Source organism: Pseudophryne corroboree, chromosome 6, assembly GCF_028390025.1.
Source record: "Pseudophryne corroboree isolate aPseCor3 chromosome 6, aPseCor3.hap2, whole genome shotgun sequence".
Lineage (NCBI taxonomy): Eukaryota > Metazoa > Chordata > Amphibia > Anura > Myobatrachidae > Pseudophryne > Pseudophryne corroboree.
In genome coordinates this window covers 172,381,941-172,404,283 of record NC_086449.1, presented here as the reverse complement: position 1 = coordinate 172,404,283, position 22,343 = coordinate 172,381,941, and the positions used below count along the sequence as shown (strand labels likewise).

Here is a 22,343-nt window from a genome sequence, read left to right as displayed (position 1 = left end):
GATCACTGGGGACTACCGTATAATGCAGAGGAGTGTGACTGCCATGCAATACAGCATTTTTGATCACCTTATAATATTATAATATTATTCCCTCATCAATAAAGAACCCTTCCTAAAAAAACTATTAACTACTTCTGCATCATCATAACAACCCCATTCAATGTACTCAAAATCATTAACCACTTTACAATAATTACCTTCATAATCCCCATTATTAATTAGCCCCAACATCATCAGAAAATTCTGTTTATGTATTGTAACCCCTACATACTTTCCTTGGTCCCATAAAAGCCCTTCAGTTTAATGCACACTATTAAAGCATTTACCCCTCATCTCCCTTAAGGGCCTACTTATCTTTAAATATTTGCAGCATATTGCCTGAAAACAACCAATTTTATGGAGAGGAATCCTCCAGAATCCCTCTCTGTTGTCCCCGGTGATGCATGCACTTGCCAAGAGTATATATACTTGTTATATATACTTTTTAAAAAAATGGCTTTACCTCATCTTATATAAAGTAATATTAAGGAATTTTTATTTTTATCATCACTCTCCATACTTTTAAGCCTTCTTTATAAATAATCAATATCTTAAACACTGTCAGTCACTGTTACCCCTATATATATATATATATATATCTATATATATATATATATCTATATATATCTATATATATCTATATATATATATATATATATATATATTAGGCATACAGACCTTGTGGTTTCCTATAGAGATTTGAATTATAGAACTATAAATCATTAGATTTTTAGTATGTGTTTTTATTATTAAACAACCAAGAGGGGGAGGTGTTACAAATTATATGGCAGTGCCCTCTGCAGGGGTCTAGTGCCAGTTATAGACTGTGAGGATGTAGTTTGTTTGCAGTAGAACATCCCAAACTCATCTTGGCAAATTTGGCACTCAATAGTAGTATATGCCATTGTATTATCACATTATTATTATGCAATGTAATGTAACAACAGCCACATTCTACTGGACCTTCGCCTCTACAGGTTTTGACAAAGCAAAATGATGCGAAACGTGCGTCAAGAAAAAGTTCTTTAACAAACCTACTGAATCCTGTTTTCACATGGCCAAGTTAATTCCTGTTAGGTAGTTAGCAATGCTACTAGCCCTATTGTGTTATTACAAATCTGTGCTTATTGTACCGGGAGTCTGTTGGAGGGAATGTATTAAACCTTTAAAAAGTGGACAATTGGAGAAGTTGCCCATAGCAATCAATCAATCAATCAATCAATCAATCAATCAATCAGCTTCAAGCTAGCATTGATCAAGTCTGTAAAAAAATAGGTAGTAGCTGATTGCTTACTACAGATGAGTTCTCTATATCTTGGCTGCGTTTGCTGGATCAATGCGTAGGCATCGTGGCAGTGCAAAGGCAATGGGTTTGGAATGCATATTCAATGGGCTGGGGGAGCATGCGTACACATGGCTACCGTTGTGCCGGGATTCACATGCGCACCATTATAAAAGGACACATCTGCATGGCAACTTCTTCACTCTTTGAAGGTTTAATAATCTGCCCTTACATATCAATTTGCCTACTTGTCAAGCAGTCATGGCCAAGAAAGAAATACTTGAGCAATGAAAAATGAGAACTCATTAACAATTAACAACACTGCCCCCTGCACTTGGTAGTGTTAGCTATAATTGTTACAACTTTAATTATATATTTTATTACAAAATGATAGCAACAAAGTATTCACACAAGGAATTGTGTGTTTACTAGCATGTATGCATTGTCATGGAAGTTCTATGACAAAGTGTACTACTGCCGGAGAAGAGGGGGCTGCACGCGGGTACCCTCCTCTCTTAAAACGCCCCTGCATGTCTCTCTTGATTATTATAAAGATACCTTCAGCATATTATATTTGCAAACACCGCCACTTCATTGAGACTTAAACGCCAAATGATATCAGGACTAAAGTGATTTATAAGAGGACAGAATATAAATGATATGCCGTCAGATAAAATCCAACTTGCAGACTTCCTAAGATCTGAATAGTTATTGCTGTGAAAAAATGTATCATTATTTAGAATTACAGAGATACAGATACAGACAATTAATCCTGTCAAAAACCGAATTATCTTGCGTAAAGTTACCATTATGACTGGTGCAAAGTCAAATACACAATTATTATGGCAATGCTGTAAATTAATGAGGATTTAGGATAACAATAGTGTTTTTGTGAGGGGTACTCAGGGGTACACAGTAACTCATACTTGTCTACTCTCCTGGAAGCTGCGAGAGACTAATGATTTTTTCGGGTAGTCCCCCTCAGCCACGGAAGTGTAGGTGACTCTCCCACATCCGGCCTGCTTCCAAGTAAAGCGGACAGGATGGAGATAAAAGCACTGAGGGCCTAATTCAGAGTCAGAAACAAATTTGTTAGCAGTTGGGCAGAACCATGTGCACTGCAGGGGGGGGGGGGGGGGGGGGGGGCAGATTTAACATGTGCAGAGAGAGTTAGATTTAGGTAGGGTATGTTCACACTGAAATCTAAATTGCAGTGTAAAAATAAAGCAACCGGTATTTACCCTGCACAGAAACAAAATAACCCACCCAAATCTAATTCTCTCTGCACATGTTATATCTGCCCCCCTCCCCCCCCACCCCTGCAGTGCACATGGTTTTGTCCAACTGCTAACACATTTGCTGCTGCGAATTACCCTCTGAAAATGCAGCAACAGTCTGAAGGGGGCGGGGCAGAGAGAGATGAATCACATAATTTAGCCCTGTCCCCTACCCGCGGCCAAGTGAATTGTGAACATTTCCCCATTTTGGGGGCGGTGCCTAATGACATGGCAGTCCATCCCCGACCCCCAAAGTGATCTGCTGCGTCTGCTCTCCAGGCTTCTCCTGGAGAGGAGAGAAAAAAGCAGGCAACTATGCAGTGACTAGTATTAGAAACAAGAAGAAATCAGTGAAATATTTACATAAACGGATATAATAGGCATCCAAGCAATTATCCAGAGTGTGGAAGCTACCATGCATCTTGTATCAACTTGGAATTCTAGGCAAGTAATGAAACTTTTTAAATAGAGAACAGGTGCTATATGTCAATAAAAATAAGTGTCACTAACCGGGTGTGAGATAAGAAACATAGAGATAATAACAGGAGCTAAGACTGAGGGCTACATGCATCATCACTTGGAGAGTGATAAAATGAGAGAGAAAATGTACCAGCCAATCAGCTCCTAACTGCCATGTAACAAGCTGTGTTTGAAAAATGATAGTTACAAGATGATTGGCTGGTACTTTATCTCTCTCCATTTTATCACTCTTCAAGCGATGATGCATGTAGCCGTATTTATTCCATTATCACATTACCCCAAAGAATAAACACAGTAAGCTTTTACTTCTTCCTGTTAAAATTATTATAGGAATAAAATATTGGAAAGTGCTTAAGTGTAAGGGGTCAATTTATCATTGGTGGCAGAGGGGCCATGAAAATTATAATTTCTTAACTCCATATATCACGGCAATAAGGAATAATTTTTCAGGCTTATTTAGCAGAACTTCCTTGCTGGGACAATGGCTCCAAATGGTTTGCAGTAAAGTGATATAGGCCTCCTGATTTTATGTGTAGTTCCCCACACCCATCGAAGAGTAGCTGTATCTCCCACTAGTGAAGCAGGCAGTATGTGCAGAAAATAACTGGAATTGCGGCACCAGACGGAAGGGGTAGAGCAAAATGTGACATTTAGCTGTGCCCCCTACACACTGACCCGCGAATTGCGCTATTTGACTCAGGGCAGAGACGGGGCCTAATGACGTGATAGCTTAGCCCCGCTTCCTGAAGCGGACAGCAGCGTCTCCTCTCTGGACAGAAAATGTAGGCAAGTATATTTACTGCTTGCTCTTACCCAGTGCGGCCATAAACCAGGAGCTGAGAAGCATGGAGGCTGCCATGGAGAGATCAGAAGCAATGCTCTTCCGATAGGGTTAAAGTGGTTTACACTTATTATGGCCATTGAAAATAATCATTGTCATTTTAAGGCTTGTGGTAGCCCCACCAATTAAAATTGATGCCCCGTACACACAGCAATTGCTCTGATCCTAAAAACTGCCTAACCCATGCAGAAACAGCTATGTATATGCATGTTACAGGCCTCATTTATAGAAGCCTAAGTCTTACATGCAACCACAAGATGGCACCAGAACCTTTCTAACATTCACATAGCAAAATGACCAGAAAACCGCTTCCATTACTGAATCAGACCTATCCTGGAACAGTCTGTGACCATTACTTACACCTGCTGTTGTTAGCAAGAGAGTATTTATTGGTCTTAGTAAACATTATTAGGAATACAGTTAAACAGGTCACCATGATGTCTGAATGCGCTATGAGAACAATTATTTAAACTGGATTACATGAAAATTACCCAAACAGAAAGTCAATATCAAATTATATATTTATAAATATATGCCGTAATGAAGTATTCTTTTCTATCTGTTTAAAGTGTTGTAGGGGTAACCTGTTGGGAAATGTGGGACTCTACCTCCTCCCATATGATAAAACAAATACATATTCCTCATGGCTACAAAACTTAGCAGCAGCTGACCCGGACGGGGCCCCTGCAATGGGCCAGGCCCATGAAAGTAGTACCCCACCCCCTATTGGTGCCCCTGCTAGTGGGTCCTGCGTGGTGGATACGCACCGGTGGTCTTCAGTCACGGGCGTTGAAGGGGAGACCTTGCTGTAGGTGCACAGTTCTGAGACTTTGAGGTAAATTTACTAAGGTGGGAGGTTTTTTTTAGAACTGGTGATGTTGCCTTTAGCAACCAATGAGATTATATCTATTATCTTCTAAAAGCAGCTAGATAAATGGTAAGTAGACTCTTATTGGGTGCTATGAGCAACATCACCAGTTCTAAAAACTCCCACCTTAGTAAATTTACCCCTTGTGTCTGATACACAAGATAGTTTACAGAGCAGGACTCCAGCCTGCCCTGATCACATTATTGAGTCTCAGGCTCTGTTCTTTTTCAGAAACTGAAACTTAAGCTACAGCCCCCACTCCTTCTACCCCTCTATTGCTATCTAGATCTCTAAGCTAGCAGTACATACTGGTGTGGAGAATTGGAGTCACCCCCAGCAATTGTCCTGTGACTACGACAGGAGGATAACTAGATGTACCTTTCCCATATTGTCCTCCCAAAATTCACAGTTAGCAGAGAAAGGGTGATTCTTTCCTAATTGCTCTCCTTCAGGAGATCCCTGTTGACTGTTACATGATACTGCTAGTAAGGTACACCCTGGACCCGGTGTAGCTTCCAGTGTTTCTGCAACACAATCTGACATTAGCTTATCGCAAACCTTACCCAAAACTTTCTCCTCATGGAAATCTGGTAAGGGATGAGAGCTAATGACAATCGACCATATGCACCTAAACATTAGAAAATGGACAAAAGCAGTTGTTCAGACAAATTGGTTAAATCACGGATTTAACCAATTTGCCTGACTACATTTTTGTCAATTTTCCAGTATTTGGGAGCAAATTGTCGATTGTCATTTACTCTCATCCATTACCAGATTTTCATTCGCACCAGTCAGATTGGACAGATGGTCTGCCAGATAATTGTATAGTGTATGCCCAGCTAAGAATGAATAGTATTCATAAATGGTTTTAGATTTTACATTATATTGGCTTCATTTATATATTTTCTTTTAATTGACTAAAGGGCCTTTCCTGTGCCTATGTACACCTGTATGTATTTTAATATTAAAGTAGGAGAATAAGAGCTTGCCTATCTAAATTGTATGTTACATATGACTAACTGATTTATTTCACTTTTTATTTTTATTTGTTTAGTGCTGTTTTATGTTGTTAGTTTTTTTTTAGTGTAAACTCAAACAATGCTTTTTATTTATACTGTACCTGATAGTTGTCTGTCGCATCGCCCAGCAGTCCCCCAAATGTAATAGCATTTGTTATGCAGCCGAGGTAAATGAAGAGAATGGCAGAAATGGACTGGATGTGGAAGGCTTCATAGAAATCACTCAGAAACCATGGCAGCTTCCTCTTAATGTCCAGATAAAGTCCTCCACAGAACCTAGGGGGAAAATCATTGGGCTTAGTGAGATTCCTCTTGAGCACAAAATTGTGAATAGAAGTATGTAATGCTGTCATTATGGCGAGACTCCGAAAAGTGTTCCTGTTGCCCAGAGCAACCAATCAGATTCTAGCTATCATTTCTCTATTGCATTCTACAAAATAATAGTCAGAATCTGACTGGTTGCTTTGGGCAACATCACCATCACCAACATTTTCTTTTATAGAAGCTTTAGTAAATTTACCCCTTGGGGTATGACAGGAGCTGATTGGTTGGTAATTTATCTCACTCCAAGCTTTGATAAATCTCCCCCTATCCCCCCACCCCCCAATAGAGGTGGAGAAACCATCTGAGCTATTATCCTGAGGACTCTGAGGACTTTCTTCCATTGCTTATAATTGAAATGCCTTTGTTCAAATGATCTTCTGATATGAATATAATCTAATGGGCAATGGTATCTCTGTTGGTTTATTTGACATGCTGTTTTTTAACATTATAATTTTGAGCGCAAAATAGTAAAGAAGCTTTTTAACTATTAAAAAATGTTACTGCACTATTTGTCCTATTTTTCATGTTGGGTTGTGCAACTTTTTGAGTTCTCTGTTGGGAATTCTTTGCAATGCAAATGATTTAATGATAAGCTTCTGATTACAGTTAATATAAAATAAGGGTACTCATTATAGCTATTATTCCCTGTTTAGAGACATAATACACTTTTTCTTTACTGATACACTAGGGTGGAACCCTCACATTTAAATTTAACTTATTATTATTATTATTATTATTATTATTATTCCACGTTTAGTGAGGAAAGTAAATTAAATGACCTGGTATTGGAGACAAGGTCAGAAGAGGACTACCTGGTGCTTGATAAATGGACAGTTCGGCGGTGTTTGCGTTCTGTGGTGCCTGGTAGGGCTGCCGGTCTGGATGGCATTCAGGGTAAAGTTATTAAAGAATGTTGTGAACAGCTAAGTGGGATGTTTACGTTAATTTTGAATTTATCATTAGCTTACTGCTTAGTTCCAAGCAGTTTCAAGGCAACTACTACGATTCCAAAGTGTGGAGTACCAAAAAGTTTCAATGATTATAGACCAATAGCCCTAACTTCTTTGATAATGAAATGTTTTGAACGTTTGGTGCTGGGTCACATTAAGGCTCACTTTTCGATGAGCTTTGAACCTTTTCAATTTGCCTACAGGGCAAATAGATCACGGATGATGCTGCACTGACTTTGTTACATCAGATACACACACATTTAGAAGGAAAGAACACCTATATATGAATTTTATTTGTTGATTTTAGTTCCGCCTTCAATACCACTGTGCCCAATTCTTTAGTTTTTAAGTTGTCCAGGTTGGGCCTAAACAGTTTTACTTGTAAATGGTTGCTCAACTTTCTGTTGGATAGGCCTCGGGTTGTTAAATTCGGGGGTTTAAACTTGGGGGAAGTGGTGTTGAATGTAGGTGTTCCACAGGGATGTGTCTTAGCCCACTACTAGATTCATTATTTACCCACGACTGTGAGTCTACATCAGATTTGGTAAAAATTGTTACGTTTACGGTTGATACTGCTATTGTGGGTTTAATAAGCAACCAGAATGAGACTGCATACAGAAAAGAGGTTATTAGTTTATTAGAGTGGAGCAGGGTGAATAGTTTAATTTTAAACACATCTAAAACTAAGGAGATGATAATTGATTTTAGGAAATGAAACAGTGCCCCAAAGTTACCTGTTCTTTTGGATGGAAAAGGTATTGAGCAGGTGGAGTCTTTTACATTTTTAGGAATTTTTATTTCAAATTCTCCGTCTTGGTCTTTAAATTCAAATTTCTTGATAAAGAAGGCGCAGAAACGTCTTTTTTTCTTGAGGAAATTAAAATCTGCTAGTGTAACGGGACTGTGTTAAATTTTTATCGTAGTGTTATGGAGAGTGTACTGACCAACGGGATTGCCGTATGATACGGAAATTGTACTGTTGCAGAATGAAAGGCCCTAGATCGGGTGGTTAGGACAGCGGGTATAGTAATCGGTGTCAGGTTGCCCGGTATTTATGAGCTATATGAAAAGAAGATCCTTAAGAAATCTATGGCCATTTTGGGGGATTCTAGTCATCCTAACTACTCAATCTTTTCAAGATTGCCATCAAATAGATGCTTTAGGGCTGTTTATTTACACTCAAAGAGGCTGCATAACAGCTTCTTTCAGAGCGCAGTACATACAGTATGTTAAATTGTCAAAATGTCTCAATTTTAGGTCTTGAAATGTAACTTGCTGCACGTCTATGTCTATGTTATGTGATATGGTTTTTCTTGATTATTTTTGTTAACATCCCTTGGTGTTTGTTAATGATAATAAAGATATTATTATTATTATTATTATTATTATTATTACAGGTTAAGTATCCCATATCCAAATATTCAGAAATACGGAATATTCCGAAATACAGACTTTTTTGAGTGAGAGTGAGATAGTGAAACCTTTGTTTTCTGATGGCTCAATGTACACAAACTTTGTTTAATACACAAAGTTATTAAAAATATTGTATTAAATGACCTTAAGGCTGTGTGTATAAGGTGTATATGAAACATAATGAATTGTGTGAATGTAGACACACTTTGTTTAATGCACAAAGTTATTAAAAATATTGGCTAAAATGACCTTCAGGCTGTGTGTGTAAGGTGTAAATGTAACATAAATGCATTCTGTGCTTAGACTTAGGTCCCATCACCATGATATCTCATTATGGTATGCAATTATTCCAAAATACGGAAAAATCCCATATCCAAAATACCTCTGGTCCCAAGCATTTTGGATAAGGGATACTCAACCTGTATTATTATTATTATTATTATTATTATTATTATTATTATTATTATTATTATGTCACTATTGTATTTGTTTTGCTTATTTTTTCATGAGTATATTTGAGTCATACTCATTGTAAAGAAGAATTGGAGGGTTTATTAAACACAGCGCTGAATGGAATCTACCATATCATTTACAAAGTATGATTACTGTTTAGACACACAGAGGTAAATTTACTAAGGTGGGAGTTTTTTTTAGAACTGGTGATGTTGCCCATAGCAACCAATTAGATTCTACTTAACATTTATCTAGCTGCTTCTAGAAGATAATAGATAGAATCTGGTTGCTATGGGCAACATCACCAGTTCTAAAAAAATTCCCACCTTAGTAAATTTACCCCACAGTTTTGAGAAGATTAGTTGATTATCTAAATGTGGGATATTCTGCTACACATTCACACTCATTTCAACCTATCATTTGCTCACCTGCCAGTCCATGAAAGCTCTTCTCCAATCTCATGGGCGCAAGGCATCTCCCCCTCTTCACTTCCGCCTCCGCCACTTCCACCTCCTCCTCCACCTCCCCCAGCTGATCCATTCATTTGTCCTGCCTCATTCACAGAGAAAACAGATTTCCTGCAGGAGTAGAGGATGTTTGAGAGACCCAAAGAACATAGATATATAGCTACATGCAGCAGAACTCTATTCCTGAAGCAAGGAACACAGCCACTTGCAGGCATTTCCTGGGATGTCCTCCATTTTTTTCCTCTGCACATTTATGTACGGACACGCTTCACAGGACACCCACCTCTGATCTGCTGATGGGATCTTTTTGGGAGGCTCTATTCTAATGGTAGGATCCCATTCTCCAGGTGGAAGGACAATTACTTCATCCAAAAACTCATCTATTCCTGCAATCAGATCCTCCCGATCTCTCGCTTTGTACGCAACATCACTAAATAGCTAGAATACAGGCATAACGTGTTTTACTCTAATAATAATAATAATAATAATAATAATATAATAATATTCTGTACAGTAATAAAGGTACATTCAACTTAGTGAAGAGTCATTCTCTTAATAACATTGTATATCAGTGCTTGTAGGAAATTACGTATTGGGTTAATGTTATATGTCATTGGTTTGGCTGTAATGCCACGAGCCTAAGAAAAAAAAATCCCATTTCCAAAATACATTTTGCGGTTTGAAGGTCATAAATGCACTACACTTGGTGCTAGCTTAGATTAATGGGTAACTTTTATTCAGAATCTTTACTACTGTAGTATGTAACTGTATTCACTTACATCGTCCACCATCAAGGTCGCAATCGCTCTTCCAATTTCAATGTAGGACTTGACTTTTCCCATTGGACCCAGTAAAATAAATATAAATCTGGTTGTAATAAATAATACAAATATCAGAGGACTTGTAGGTGTTCACTCTTATACAATGACAAATTAACATAATGACAAAATTATACTAAGGCATGACATATACAACAAATATACTGCATAGTGTATATTCCCATTTATTTATATAGCCATAGGCAAACGCTGGGGGGGGGGGGGGGTGTTCCGGTTGCCCGGAAACCCTCCTCCTCTTGGCAAGTGCCAAATTATGACAACAATACCAATGGTATGTAATACAATTACTAAAGTCACTGCCACATCATGCCCAGTGGTAGCAGTTTTTTCTATTAAGTTTGCTGTGTGTGTGGTTCTGAGCCCTCATTCCGTGCACTGGACCAAAGAGTAGCTACCAGTAAGAAGAGACAGGTGCCTTACCATGAGGTTGGAGAATGTGTGTTTAGAAAGTGCAGTACTGGTTCTATAATGTTTGTGCATTTATTTATTATAGTATGTTTAACCTTTTCCTGACCACTTATCTTATTTATTTTATTGAAATATATTTGATTTAGCCTATACTATAGATCATCTATACTGTATTCCATATTTCGCAGAGTGGGATATTTGAAGATTGCATTAGGAAACCCCCCTCTAGAAATCCTGCTTTGCAATTGATAGTGTTAATACTGTTTATTCCGCTGTGTTTTACAATTTGGAAAAAATAGAGGCTCTTTAACAGCAGAGAAAAATAGAACACAGACAAGTAGCGGATTTTACCCAGGTAAAATCTGCCACCCTGCTCAGAGTCAGTGAGCCAGATGCAGTCCGTGAATGCACTGGCTTCACTGTGACTGGCAGTGACTTCCTATTGGAAGTTCTGCCTGTCAGTTATAGACATACAAGGCAGTCCCATTGGGAGGTGTTTCCTCCCTCCGGGACTGCCAGACCGGGCTGCAATAAGCAGAGAGCTAGCTTCCTGTAGGAAGTCACTCCCTGCCTTTTCGCGCAGCCCAATTCGGCTTCTATGGGCTGCAGTCTGTGCAGTCCATAGAAGTTAAGGGTATGTGCATGTGCAGTTGCACCATGGTGTCTGCCCATGCACCGGTCCCGACATCTGTGGAATCCATTGTGTAAGTTGGCTGTCTGCTCTCCTCTCAGGGCATGGAGTTAGTGGCAGCCTCCCTACGAAACATAAGTAGGAGCCTCCGTTGATACAGACTCTTTTATTTATTAAGGTGCTTCCAAGAATTTGTTTGTATTTAGGGCATACCGTATTTCCGAGATGTATTCATGTGACCGGCGGTCAGGAGACAGACGGTCACATAACCTCCGCCTATATCCCACCTCCTCACAATCCTGACGGTCGGCATGCCAACCAACAGGGACTATTCCCACTCGTGGGTGTCCATGACACCCATAGAGTTGGAATAGAACCCGTGGCGACCGCAGTTTTCCATCAAGCCCGCAGCGTGGTGAGTGGAGTCAGCCCACAAGGGGCTTGTTGCGCTTGCCCCCTCTCCTGGGATTCCACTGCCGGTACCCCAGCATCGGTATGCTGACTGCCGATCTCCTGACCGCCGGTCAAGAATGGCACACCCGTAATTCCCAACCCCCCTCCCCCAGTTATTCCCCCAATATTTATTATATTATAGTAACATATGTCTAGTGATGTAATATAATGTATGAATGATTTATAGCTTGCGGCATAGTATTTTAGCTGTGCAGTGACTGGTGCACTCAGATGGAATGTCCTATGTCTATTTTTTTGGGATATTTTATGCAAATACAGTATACATTTTGTCAATCAAAAATAGTAACTCTTACTAAAAATGAAGTTTATTTTATTTATGAACAGCTCATGATTTAATAATATTATTATTTACATCAATTGTACATTTGGGATGTAGCTAAATTGTTGACATTTTTGCTGTTGGCAGCGAAAATGTTGATAGCGTAATGTCGACGGGACAATGGCGATGTGGTAGTAATGTGATTTAAAACATGTTAACCGTGTCAGCTTTATAGCTATAAATGTGATGCTTTACACAGAGATATTTAAGTTATAATTCCAACACAGTTAACATGCTTTAAATCACATTTCTATGGCATAGACATTTGACTATTGACAGCAAGGAGTGAGGAGTACAAATTACAGATAACATTAACAACAGAGATGGTTAGAGGCACTGGAGCAAATTTATCAAAGCTTGGAAGGAGATAAAGGGGTCTATGTATGTACTAAGATTTGGAGAGAAATAAAATGGACGGATATAGGGGTGTATGCAATTAGCTCAGTTTTTTCGCGTAGGTGAAAAAACTGAGCTATTTCGCTATTTTTAGGGCGAATGGAGATTCGCCCTATGCAATATTTTTGCCTAGGCGAAAAATGTGACAGGGGCGGAAAACACGTGGATCAGCGAATCCACTTGTTTTCCGTCAAAATGCGGGCCATTTTCGCAGATATTGAGGCATTTTTCGCCAATTCCTTTTCACTTAATAAAAGAAGATGAAAAGGCATTGGCGAAAATGCCTTCAAAACTGCAAAAAAAGTCCCTAAATGAATACGAGTGGGCAAATTCATTAGCTCCGAAATGTAATCGGAACTAATTGCATACACCCCATAAAGTACCAGCCGGCTCCTAACTGTCATTTTTCAAACACAGCCTGTGACATTGCAATTAGAAGCTGATTGGCTGGTACTTTGGGGTCTTTTTACTAAGCCTTGGATGGAGGTAAAGTGGATGGAGATAAAGTACCAGCCAATCGGCTCCTAGCTGCCATGTCACAGGCTGCATTTGAAAAATGACAGTTAGAAGCTGGTTGGTTGGTACATTATCTCTATCTCTCTCCAAGGCTTAGTGCATAGACCCTTTTATCTACGTCCACTTTACCTTTCTGCAAAGCTTAGTACATAGACCCCAACGTAACAACTAGAGATGAGCGGGTTCGGATTTACTCCGTTCTTAACACCAGAATTATCGCAAGTTCTTTTTTTCTGGATTTTTCTTATTGGCTTACCAAAACACGTGACGTCCTTGAGCCAATAAGGAGATTCGGGTAATTCCGAGTAAATCCGAGTAAAACCAAACCCGCTCATCTCTAGTAACAACCAATGAGCTCCTGTTAGTTTACAGGCTGTGTTTTAAGAATGACAGTTAGTGGGTGGTTATCTCTCTACACTTTATCTCTCTCCAAGCTTTGATAAATCTGCCCCATTCTTCAGAGAGTCAGCAATCGAAAGAGGGAAGCACTTCACAATTCATTTTACAAGAAAACTAAGCAGAAATGCTTTTCGTCTGGTTTAGAAATGAATTGTGGGCTTCAAATGTATGTAGTTTACATACTAGGCTGCAGGTGATGGACAAATGGCAGCTTGGCATGCCTTTTGTTAAAGCCTTCATAAACTTCACACGTCAGATGCATTCGCACATCACTCAAGCCCACTTATCTAATAAATAAAGACACAACAACCGTAATTTGGTGAGAAAGGGGACAGCTTAGACTATTAATTCTAAAACTAAAAACTAAAATGCAGAATTCCCTCTCTAACTAAGGTGGCGGGGAGAAGAGCGTTTAGGCATGATAAACCTAACATGGGTGAACAGTTCCTGAAAATCAAAATTATATGACAAAATTAACAATAACAAGCATATGTGTTAGAGGGCCTTCTGCCCCAGATGTTCAGGGATCGGCCTCCTGCCTCCATCCTCCATCCCTAACATCGGAAATCCAAGCTCCATGGCTAGGGGTCGAACTCCTGCCACTACCCCTGACCACCACACCAGTTGTAAGGACGGAGGTACACTCCGCCCCTATGGGCTAAAAAATTGGGCCACCGGCCCCAATATCACATATGTTTAGCAAATATCATATGGGCCCACCTGGTACATTGGTGCCCATAAATAAATTATAAAAGTATAAAATTACCTCAAAAGTTCACCCGAACTTACTAACATTAACCTCCTAAGTTAACTTAAACTAACCGTTCAGAACCGGCCACCAAAAGCCGACACAATTAACCCAAATGAGGTAACAAAAACCTCTCCCCAGGGCGGGAAGGTGGGCAACGAAAAAACTGAAAAGAGGCAGAATGAAGTGTATCTGAATCCTACTGTATATGTGTGTCAGACCAGCCCCTATTTTCAGTCCAACCAGTCACAAACCAGCAACGTCTTCTTTACGTTCCTCCCCCCAAAAACCTTAACCCCTTCCATGCCACAGTGATACATTGAGTGACATGCTGATTGCCCAGACGGTGAGTTTATGCTGTTCGGTCACATTCCATGTCCTACACAGTCTTTCTGATATACTACCTGCTCCATGCCATCACGCATTAGGATATGTGGTGCACTTTACAGTATGTCAAATTGGAATCTGGGTGCATTTAGGGGGATTTTATGGAAAGTGGGAGGTCTGAGTGACTCCATACACACAATATTAGACTTTACCTGGTGGGCACTGGGACCTCCGTCATACCTCCCAGCATTATGGACTGGACCAGTCGTACAAATGCTACAAAAGGTTTGTCTAAGAAGTCCACCTCTCCCACCAGAACATTAGAAGCCTCTGCATCCCTGGGGATCTTCTTTATAAATTTATTTCTAAGCTGGGAAGACAAAGTAGAACAAGTTACATTGGAGATCTTGTTAATGACCACTCAAACATTGTGTATTATTAAGATTTGATATTAAAGAACATTGCCTATACCCAGTAGAGGCAACCAATATGATAGTATATTAATGAGAACTCACTAGGATCAGTGAATCCAATCCTTGTTCTTTAACGAATTAAGAGGACTATGGGGCAGATTTATTAAGCCTGGTGAAGTGATAAAGTGGAAGGTGATAAAGTGCCAGCCAATCATATCCTAACTAACGTTACAGGCTGGGTTTGAAAAATGACGGTTAAGAGCTGATTGGCTGGTACTTTATCACCATCCACTTTATCATTTCACCTGGCTTAATAAATCTGCCCCTATGTTAGAAAATTAGCATCGTGCTCCCTCTACATCAGCCCCAAAGAGAGCAATTGGCCTGATATAGCAGCGCATACAGATGTAGCCATGCTCATCTTGCTGCGATGCGGCATGCTGCATGGCACACCGGGCTGTGACTTTTCGCAGCCGGTGAACGCTCCATTCATTGCCTTAGGAATTAATGGAGTTATTGCTGGCTGCAAAGAGTTCCAGCCTGGCATGCCATGCAACAAGCCATGTTGCAGTATGCCACATCACAGTAAAGCTGAGCATGGCTACATCTGTACAGCAGACATATGAGCCCAATGCTTGATGAAGATGCTATTGAAATTATAAAATCATACTGGGCATATAGCATTATATACACTACCAGACTAGGGGCCCGATTCAGACCTGATCGCTGCTGTGTGTTCTTGCACAGCGGGCGATTATCGACTGACTGTGCATGCGTATGCACCACAATGCGCACGCGTGTCGGCAAACAGCGATGCAAAAATTTCGATCGCACAGCCATTCGCAAGCTGATTGACAAGAAGAGAGCATTTTGGGTGGTAACTGGCCGTTTTCTGGGAGTGTCAGGAAAAACGCAGGCGTTCCCAAGCGTTTTCTGGGAGGGTGTGTAACGTCAGCTCCGGCCCCGATCAGCCTGTTCTCTTCGTACTGTAGGAGTAAGTCCTGGGCTGCGCACAGACTGCACACACTGGAAAAACCATTCGATGGTGAGTGATGTGCGAACGGATTTGCAGCTGTCTGCTGACTGAGGGTAAGTTTCGCATGGCGTACACATGCGATAGCACACTTGCACGGGCGAATTTACACTCCCCTTGGGCGGCGACTATCTGATCGCAGGACAGCAAATTAGCAGCCCAGCAATCAGGTCTGAATTAGGCCCTAGGTACAGTATGTGGTTATCTTCAGACCACACTAACATACTCAATACCGGAAGAGATGCAGCCCGAGTGTGGCATACATTCTTATATTGCTTGGGTCTGCGTGTATTCTGTGGCTCTGAGTTCTGTGGCTTTCCTGGGCACTCTTACATCTCTTCAGGTTCATTAATAGCATTCACAGCTTGTTACCTGGTCTGTGCTTGGGGCATCGGAAATGTCATTCATACTCCTGCTTTGTGCATGATCTAGGGTGTAAAAATACAAACAAGAAATGTTAGCCTAAATGCCATCTTTATTTATCTTTCATACTAAGTACAATACAATATATACAATAAACAAAAAACAAATCTTGCTCTAATGCATACCCCACTTCACTTTAGTTCTGGATCTCCCAAGTCTTTAATGTACACCAGCGGTGGCTGCTGTCCCTCGGCTGCAGCGCTGACCAAAGACTGAGGGGGAGCCGGCCAGCACATATAAAAAACATACATGTCAAGTTGTATGTAACATATGTGCTGGCCTCCTTACCTGCGGATCAGCAGCCGCAGCACGCACAGGACACAGGTAGGAATGGTCATCGGACATTGATGATGGTTTAGGGCTGATGTAGAATACATTTGCCATCGATGGGGGAGACCCAGATGGTTTCCCACTATTGATGGCAAGGCACAACCAATTTTTTTTAACAAGGTGCCATTCCCTGGCACCCAGGAACACCCACCCTGTGTTCTGATTGGCCCGCGGGACAGTCAGTGAAAGAACAGGGATGACTATCAGTTATGGAAACCATTGATGGTCATCCACTGCATAGTTGGCAGCCATCGATGATTACTTTTCATATTGCCATCGATTGTAACCATCAATGGCAACCACACCGATGGTCATCCCTAGACACAGGCACACCGTGTTCAGCCTGTCTATCTTCAATAAGCCCGCTCACACTGACTGGTTTCACATGAGTCATCATTTAGTGCATTCATTGAGCACAGAAAACTGGCTTTGTTTTTGCACCAATATGCCTGGATAGTGCAACAGAAAGATATTAGGCTGCATGACTCCCTCCACTGTAATGACTGTGTGACCTAGAAGTCACAAGTGTGCCTGGCCATTTGCTGAGAGGGGTGGTCTTCAGTTTGCCGGCGGCCGGGCTTCCGATGACCAGCATACCGGCGATGGAATCCCGACCGCCGGCATACCTACAGCTTTTCTCCCTCTTGGGGGTCCACGCCCCCCCCAGAGGGAGAATAGATAGCGTGGCACATGTAGCACGCCACCGTGCCCGCAGCGTGACGAGTGCAGCGATCCCACAAGGGGCTCATTTGCGCTCACCCAGCTGTCAGTATGCCGGCGGTCGGGATTCCGGTGCCGGTATGCTGGCCACCGGGAGCCCGACCGCCGGCATAACATACTACACCCGCTGAGAGTGCCTAGCCATGTGCTGAGAGTCTGACATTTTTTACCAGACACACAAAAGAAAGGCCACATTAAGCCGAATCTCAATCTACCACTACTTTACTACCAGGTTTCATTAAACAAACCTTTTTAGTTATTCTCTAAAAATGCAGTTATTAAACGAGAGTGAAAAGACATTGGGCAGTTTTATTACATTCCATGGAGTGCACCTAAAAGTGCACAATAGTACAGTATGTAGATGCAGCATTTATCTAAAAAGCATTAGCTGAGACCTGGGGGCTGCCTGCTCTGGGCTGGTGCACTGTTACTAATACCCCTTTTCCACTAATATCAAAATCCTGGGATATTGCACGTCAGCACGCATCAACCTGGGGTTTTTGTCAGTTGAAATGGCTCCACCCGGGTCCAGTGACCTGGAAATCCAGCCCTGCTAACGAGGAGGGTTTTTTCCCAGGAAGGACCCAGGTAAGGCTCAGTATAAATGGGTAACCCGAGTAGATCCAACCTGGGACCTGTTTACAGCAGAGCCGGCGCTTGGAGATGGTCTCCTCTCCATGCACCGCGTTGGACCTGTGTGCAGTGACGTCACCATCCTGGGAATAAGCCAGGTCCAGCTGCCTGTCTGAAAGGAGTCTCAGCCAGGTCACATCCGGGTTGGACCCGTGTACAAAATCTCAGGTGCGATCCGGCTTTTTAATCTGAAAGGGGTATTAGTAATTCTGTCACCATATAAAGGAATGTGGCAGCTGAGCTACGGTCTCCTCACCTTAATAAACAATAAAGTGAGGACATCAGGAGTCACAGATGTAAATGAGTTTATACACAATTTAGCATCACTTGTATATTATGAAATAGTTCAAGTGATCTCTGTTTATATTTCCTTTTATATGAGTACTACGCTTTGTGTCTTTTGTCATGTTTTACACTAGATTATCCCATTGCCCCAAATATTATACAGTACACACAGAATAGAAAGGAAATGACCTACGCAATCTTCCATAGTTAGTGCTTTGTCTCATCCTCAGGTCCTCTGTGGAGCGATGTAGGTGAGCTCCAACAGGAGCACTTGGGACAGGTATTCGGTCTACAAATAACAGGAATAACATCATTATAGAGTCTACAGTACACAGTCTACAATTGTCCTGATACGTTAGTATAGTGAGAGTCACAGCTGTCATCCAAGCACAATATGCTTACAGCAAACATACACTGGTAAATAGCATCACTCCAACTCTGCGTAAATGGAAGACAATTGTCTCTGCTTCTTTCAGAATAATGGGATGTGAAGAGCCTGGTGGGTAGAAATTGTTTCAGTGGGACAGAATGCGTGACACGGTATTACACACTCACAGACGTACGGGAACAATATGAGAGATGTAGAAACGCATCTTTGTTCCGTTCAGCAGGGTATTTTATGCTTTGGGTTTAAAATCTCAGAGTTTTCAAACATATCTTGATAATATTTAAATGAATGAATGTAGCTTACACCAGAAAATCAAGCAGATTACATTGTTTTGCAATACAAGTCTCTTAATCATTCATTAGTCTCTCAATAACAAAGAAGAGTGTTATTTCAAGAATATGTGCTTAACCAATGTGTTGATTTGTGAAATGTCCTCTTTACCTACCAATTCATTACCGCTACCACTGGTATTAATGATTTCAGTGTTAATCTTAATATATTATAAAAATGCAAGACAACACTGGTTCTGATGTCATTAATAAATTCATCAGAGGAAATAGTAAGAAGACTCTGTGCTCTACTGCAATCACCATAGCAAAGCAAAACTCAAGGGAATACTGTAGGGGCCACTCCAAATTTAGCATACATGTTTTAAAGTATATGTAGACTTTTACCTGCATTTAGATATTATCTAATATACTGTATACCAGGCATGTCCAAACTGTGGCCCTCCAGCTGTTGTGAAACTACATATCCCAGCATGCCCTGACACAGTTTTGCTGTCAGAGAATGCTAAAGCTGTGTCAGGGCATGCTGGGATATGTAGTTTCTCAACAGCTGGAGGGCCGCAGTTTGGACATGCCTGCTGTATACTATTCTCTCTTTATATGTTTAGTGTTTCGTTTAGTGACGTCAGGCATCCCCCGCAGCCCCGCCCTGCAAACGGTCCAGACACGCCTCCGATGTCCGGACTGCGCTCCCTCCAACACCGCCAGAGACGCCCTATCAACACCGCCCGCCTGGACTTAGATTACGATCACGTGTAATGCGCCATTTTTATCGGACGGGGCCTGAATGGCAGAAGACCTCCATTGTGGAGTGAGCATACAGTATGTTCTGTGTGATACCAGGTCAGGAATGGTGGCAGGTATTCCTCATTAGTTTGGGGCAGACATAATGATGTTTTGAGCAGATTTCCTAATAAGAGAATTCTGAGAATGTTTTGTGTGCTGGAAAATTAAAATGGGGAATTAAATTTATGGGAGGAGATAGGAATTTTTGACATCACAAATTGACCTAAATCTTATATAAACTTGGTTCTGATGGAAACCAATACTTTTTAATAATTGTATCCAATTTTTCTCTCATCTAGGTATAAATGAGACTTAAATAAGGTACAATAAGTATAAATATGAATAATGTATTATAATAGTAAAAAGTAAATATCCATAGTTAGTTAAAATTAAGACAAGCACAGTAACTTTTTAGGTTTTGAGAAGCATATTCATACCGGAAAAAGACTTTTCAATTTATGAGAAGAGTGGCGTGTCATGTGATAGCGGGCTGTTACTGATGGAGATGTATTTAGCTGCATAAGATGTGGGTCAAAACAATGATCACACACATCAGATACACAGAAGGGTCATAACCGTACAGTGTAGATGTCTAGTGCAGGGGTGTATCTACCCATTGGCCAGGATGGCACTCGCCAGGGGCGCCAGCCGAGGAGGGGGCGCCGCTCGGCAGTGCCACCCTCAGCCAATGGGTGGACTCACTTAATAGTGGCATTGCCTTGGCTGGAGGATCGCGCAGTAGACAGGAACAGGCGCCGGTGTTCGGCACCGCAATGAAGAAGTGAAAATAAACTGCAGCTCCCAGCAGCCCTTGCTGGGAGCTGTAGTTTACTTTCACTTTTACACGGAGGGGGGGAGCCAAGTACCTGAAACCCCCCCTGTGCTCCAATCTATCAGTGCAGTTGACAGACGGAGAAGATTCAGTCCGGGCGGAAAGACAGGCTGTGTGTGTAGATTGCAGCCTCTTTAGACTTACAAGGAGGCTGGGCTGACTAAACATAGGGGGAGCTGCAGATTGACTTCCTCACCCGGCCAGCTCCTCTCAGGCAGTTTCCATGGGCCTTTGAGACAGAGACAGAGCTGGATGGGTGAGGAAGCAGGAAGTGACTCTGCAACAGCTTTGTGGCTTGCATGCTGTCTCTCTCTGTCTCCATCTCTCTCCATGTCTCTCTCTCTCTCTCTCTCTCACCCTGTCTAACTGTCTCTCTCCACATCTCTATCCATGTGTCTGTCTCTCTCCCTGTGTCTCTCTCTGCATCTCTCTCCATGGCCAATATTTACAAAAAAATCGAGTTTGTCCGATTTGTGGTTTTTTTTTTCAAAGTCCCAATCCGGTAATTCACTAAGCACAAATCTCGGCAGTGTTTGGGCTATTCGTAATGGATTTAACGGTAAAGTTCTGAAATACGAATGAATAGACCATTGGGGGACCCCTACGCTTTTTGTCCCCCGTATTTTTTTAACCAGGACCAGGCGCAGAGCCCAGTGCTGGTTGATGAAATATGGGGGAACCCCTGTCATTTCCCCCCCCATATTTTTTCAACCAGGACCGGCTCAAAGAGCCCGAGGCTGGTTGTGCTTAGGAGGGGGGACCCCACGCAATTTTTTCCTGATTTTTTAACACTTTAAACACCTTCTTAAGGTACACAATGAAGCCCTGCACGGATCTCACAGATCCGGCCGGGATTCCTTGTGTTTTGTCAGGCAGTGTTTTACTCATCACTCCCGTAAAACACTGCTTGACATTACGTATCACATCGACATCGGAAAATACGAATTTGGAAAAATCGGCAGCTTAGTGAATGATCATATCAGAATTCAAAAAGTTGCAGTAAAATGCACCCGATACCATTCCAGTTCAAACACCCTTAAAAACGGCAAAAACACGAATCTTTGTAAATATACCCCCATGTGTCTGTCTCTCTCCCTGTGCCTGACTCTCTTCATGTGTCCATTTCTCTGAGTCACTTCAAATGTCAGTCTCTCTCCCTCACCTTGTCACTCTCTCCATGTCATCTCCCTCTCTCTCTACATGTCTGTCTCTCCCTGTTTCTGACTGTCTGTCTCTCTCCCTGTGTCTGTCTGTCTCCATCTCTCTGTCTGTCTCATCCTGTCTATCTGTCTCTCCATCTCTCTCTATGTGTCTCTCTCATCCTGTCTGTCTGTCTGTCTCTCTCTCCATCTCTCTCCCTGTGTCTCTCTCTCACCCTCACTGTTTCTCTCCATGTCTGTTTCCCTCCATCTCTCTCCCTGTCTCTCTCCATCTCTCTCTCTGTGTCTCTCTCTCCATCTCTCTCCCTGTGTCTGTCTTCTTCCATCTCTCTCCGTGTCTCTCTCATCCTGTCTCTCTCTCCATCTCTCTCTCTCTGTGTCTTTATCTCACCCTGTCTATCTGTCTCTCTCTCCATCTCTCTCCCTGGGGTATATTTACTAAGCTCCCGATTTTGACCGAGATGCCGTTTTTTCTTCAAAGTGTCATCTCGGTTAATCTCGGTCATTTACTAAACACTAATCACGGCAGTGATGAGGGCATTCGTAATTTTTTGCTAGTTCAGGTAAAAAATTACGAATGAAT

General features: G+C 41.6%; 1 protein-coding gene across 1 annotated transcript in view; it reads right to left on the bottom strand.

Annotated features, from left to right (window-relative positions):
* Positions 1–22,343, bottom strand: part of SLC4A5 (solute carrier family 4 member 5) — a 176,365-nt gene that overhangs the window by 46,564 nt on the left and 107,458 nt on the right. Inside the window, exons 7-13 of the mRNA XM_063932112.1 lie at positions 18,501–18,596; positions 16,289–16,344; positions 14,683–14,840; positions 10,193–10,280; positions 9,697–9,851; positions 9,375–9,524; positions 5,908–6,082 (exon numbers count right to left, since the gene is read on the bottom strand). Of these exons, the coding sequence (XP_063788182.1) occupies positions 5,908–6,082; positions 9,375–9,524; positions 9,697–9,851; positions 10,193–10,280; positions 14,683–14,840; positions 16,289–16,344; positions 18,501–18,596 (878 nt within the window). The remainder of the gene's footprint in view (positions 1–5,907; positions 6,083–9,374; positions 9,525–9,696; positions 9,852–10,192; positions 10,281–14,682; positions 14,841–16,288; positions 16,345–18,500; positions 18,597–22,343) is intronic.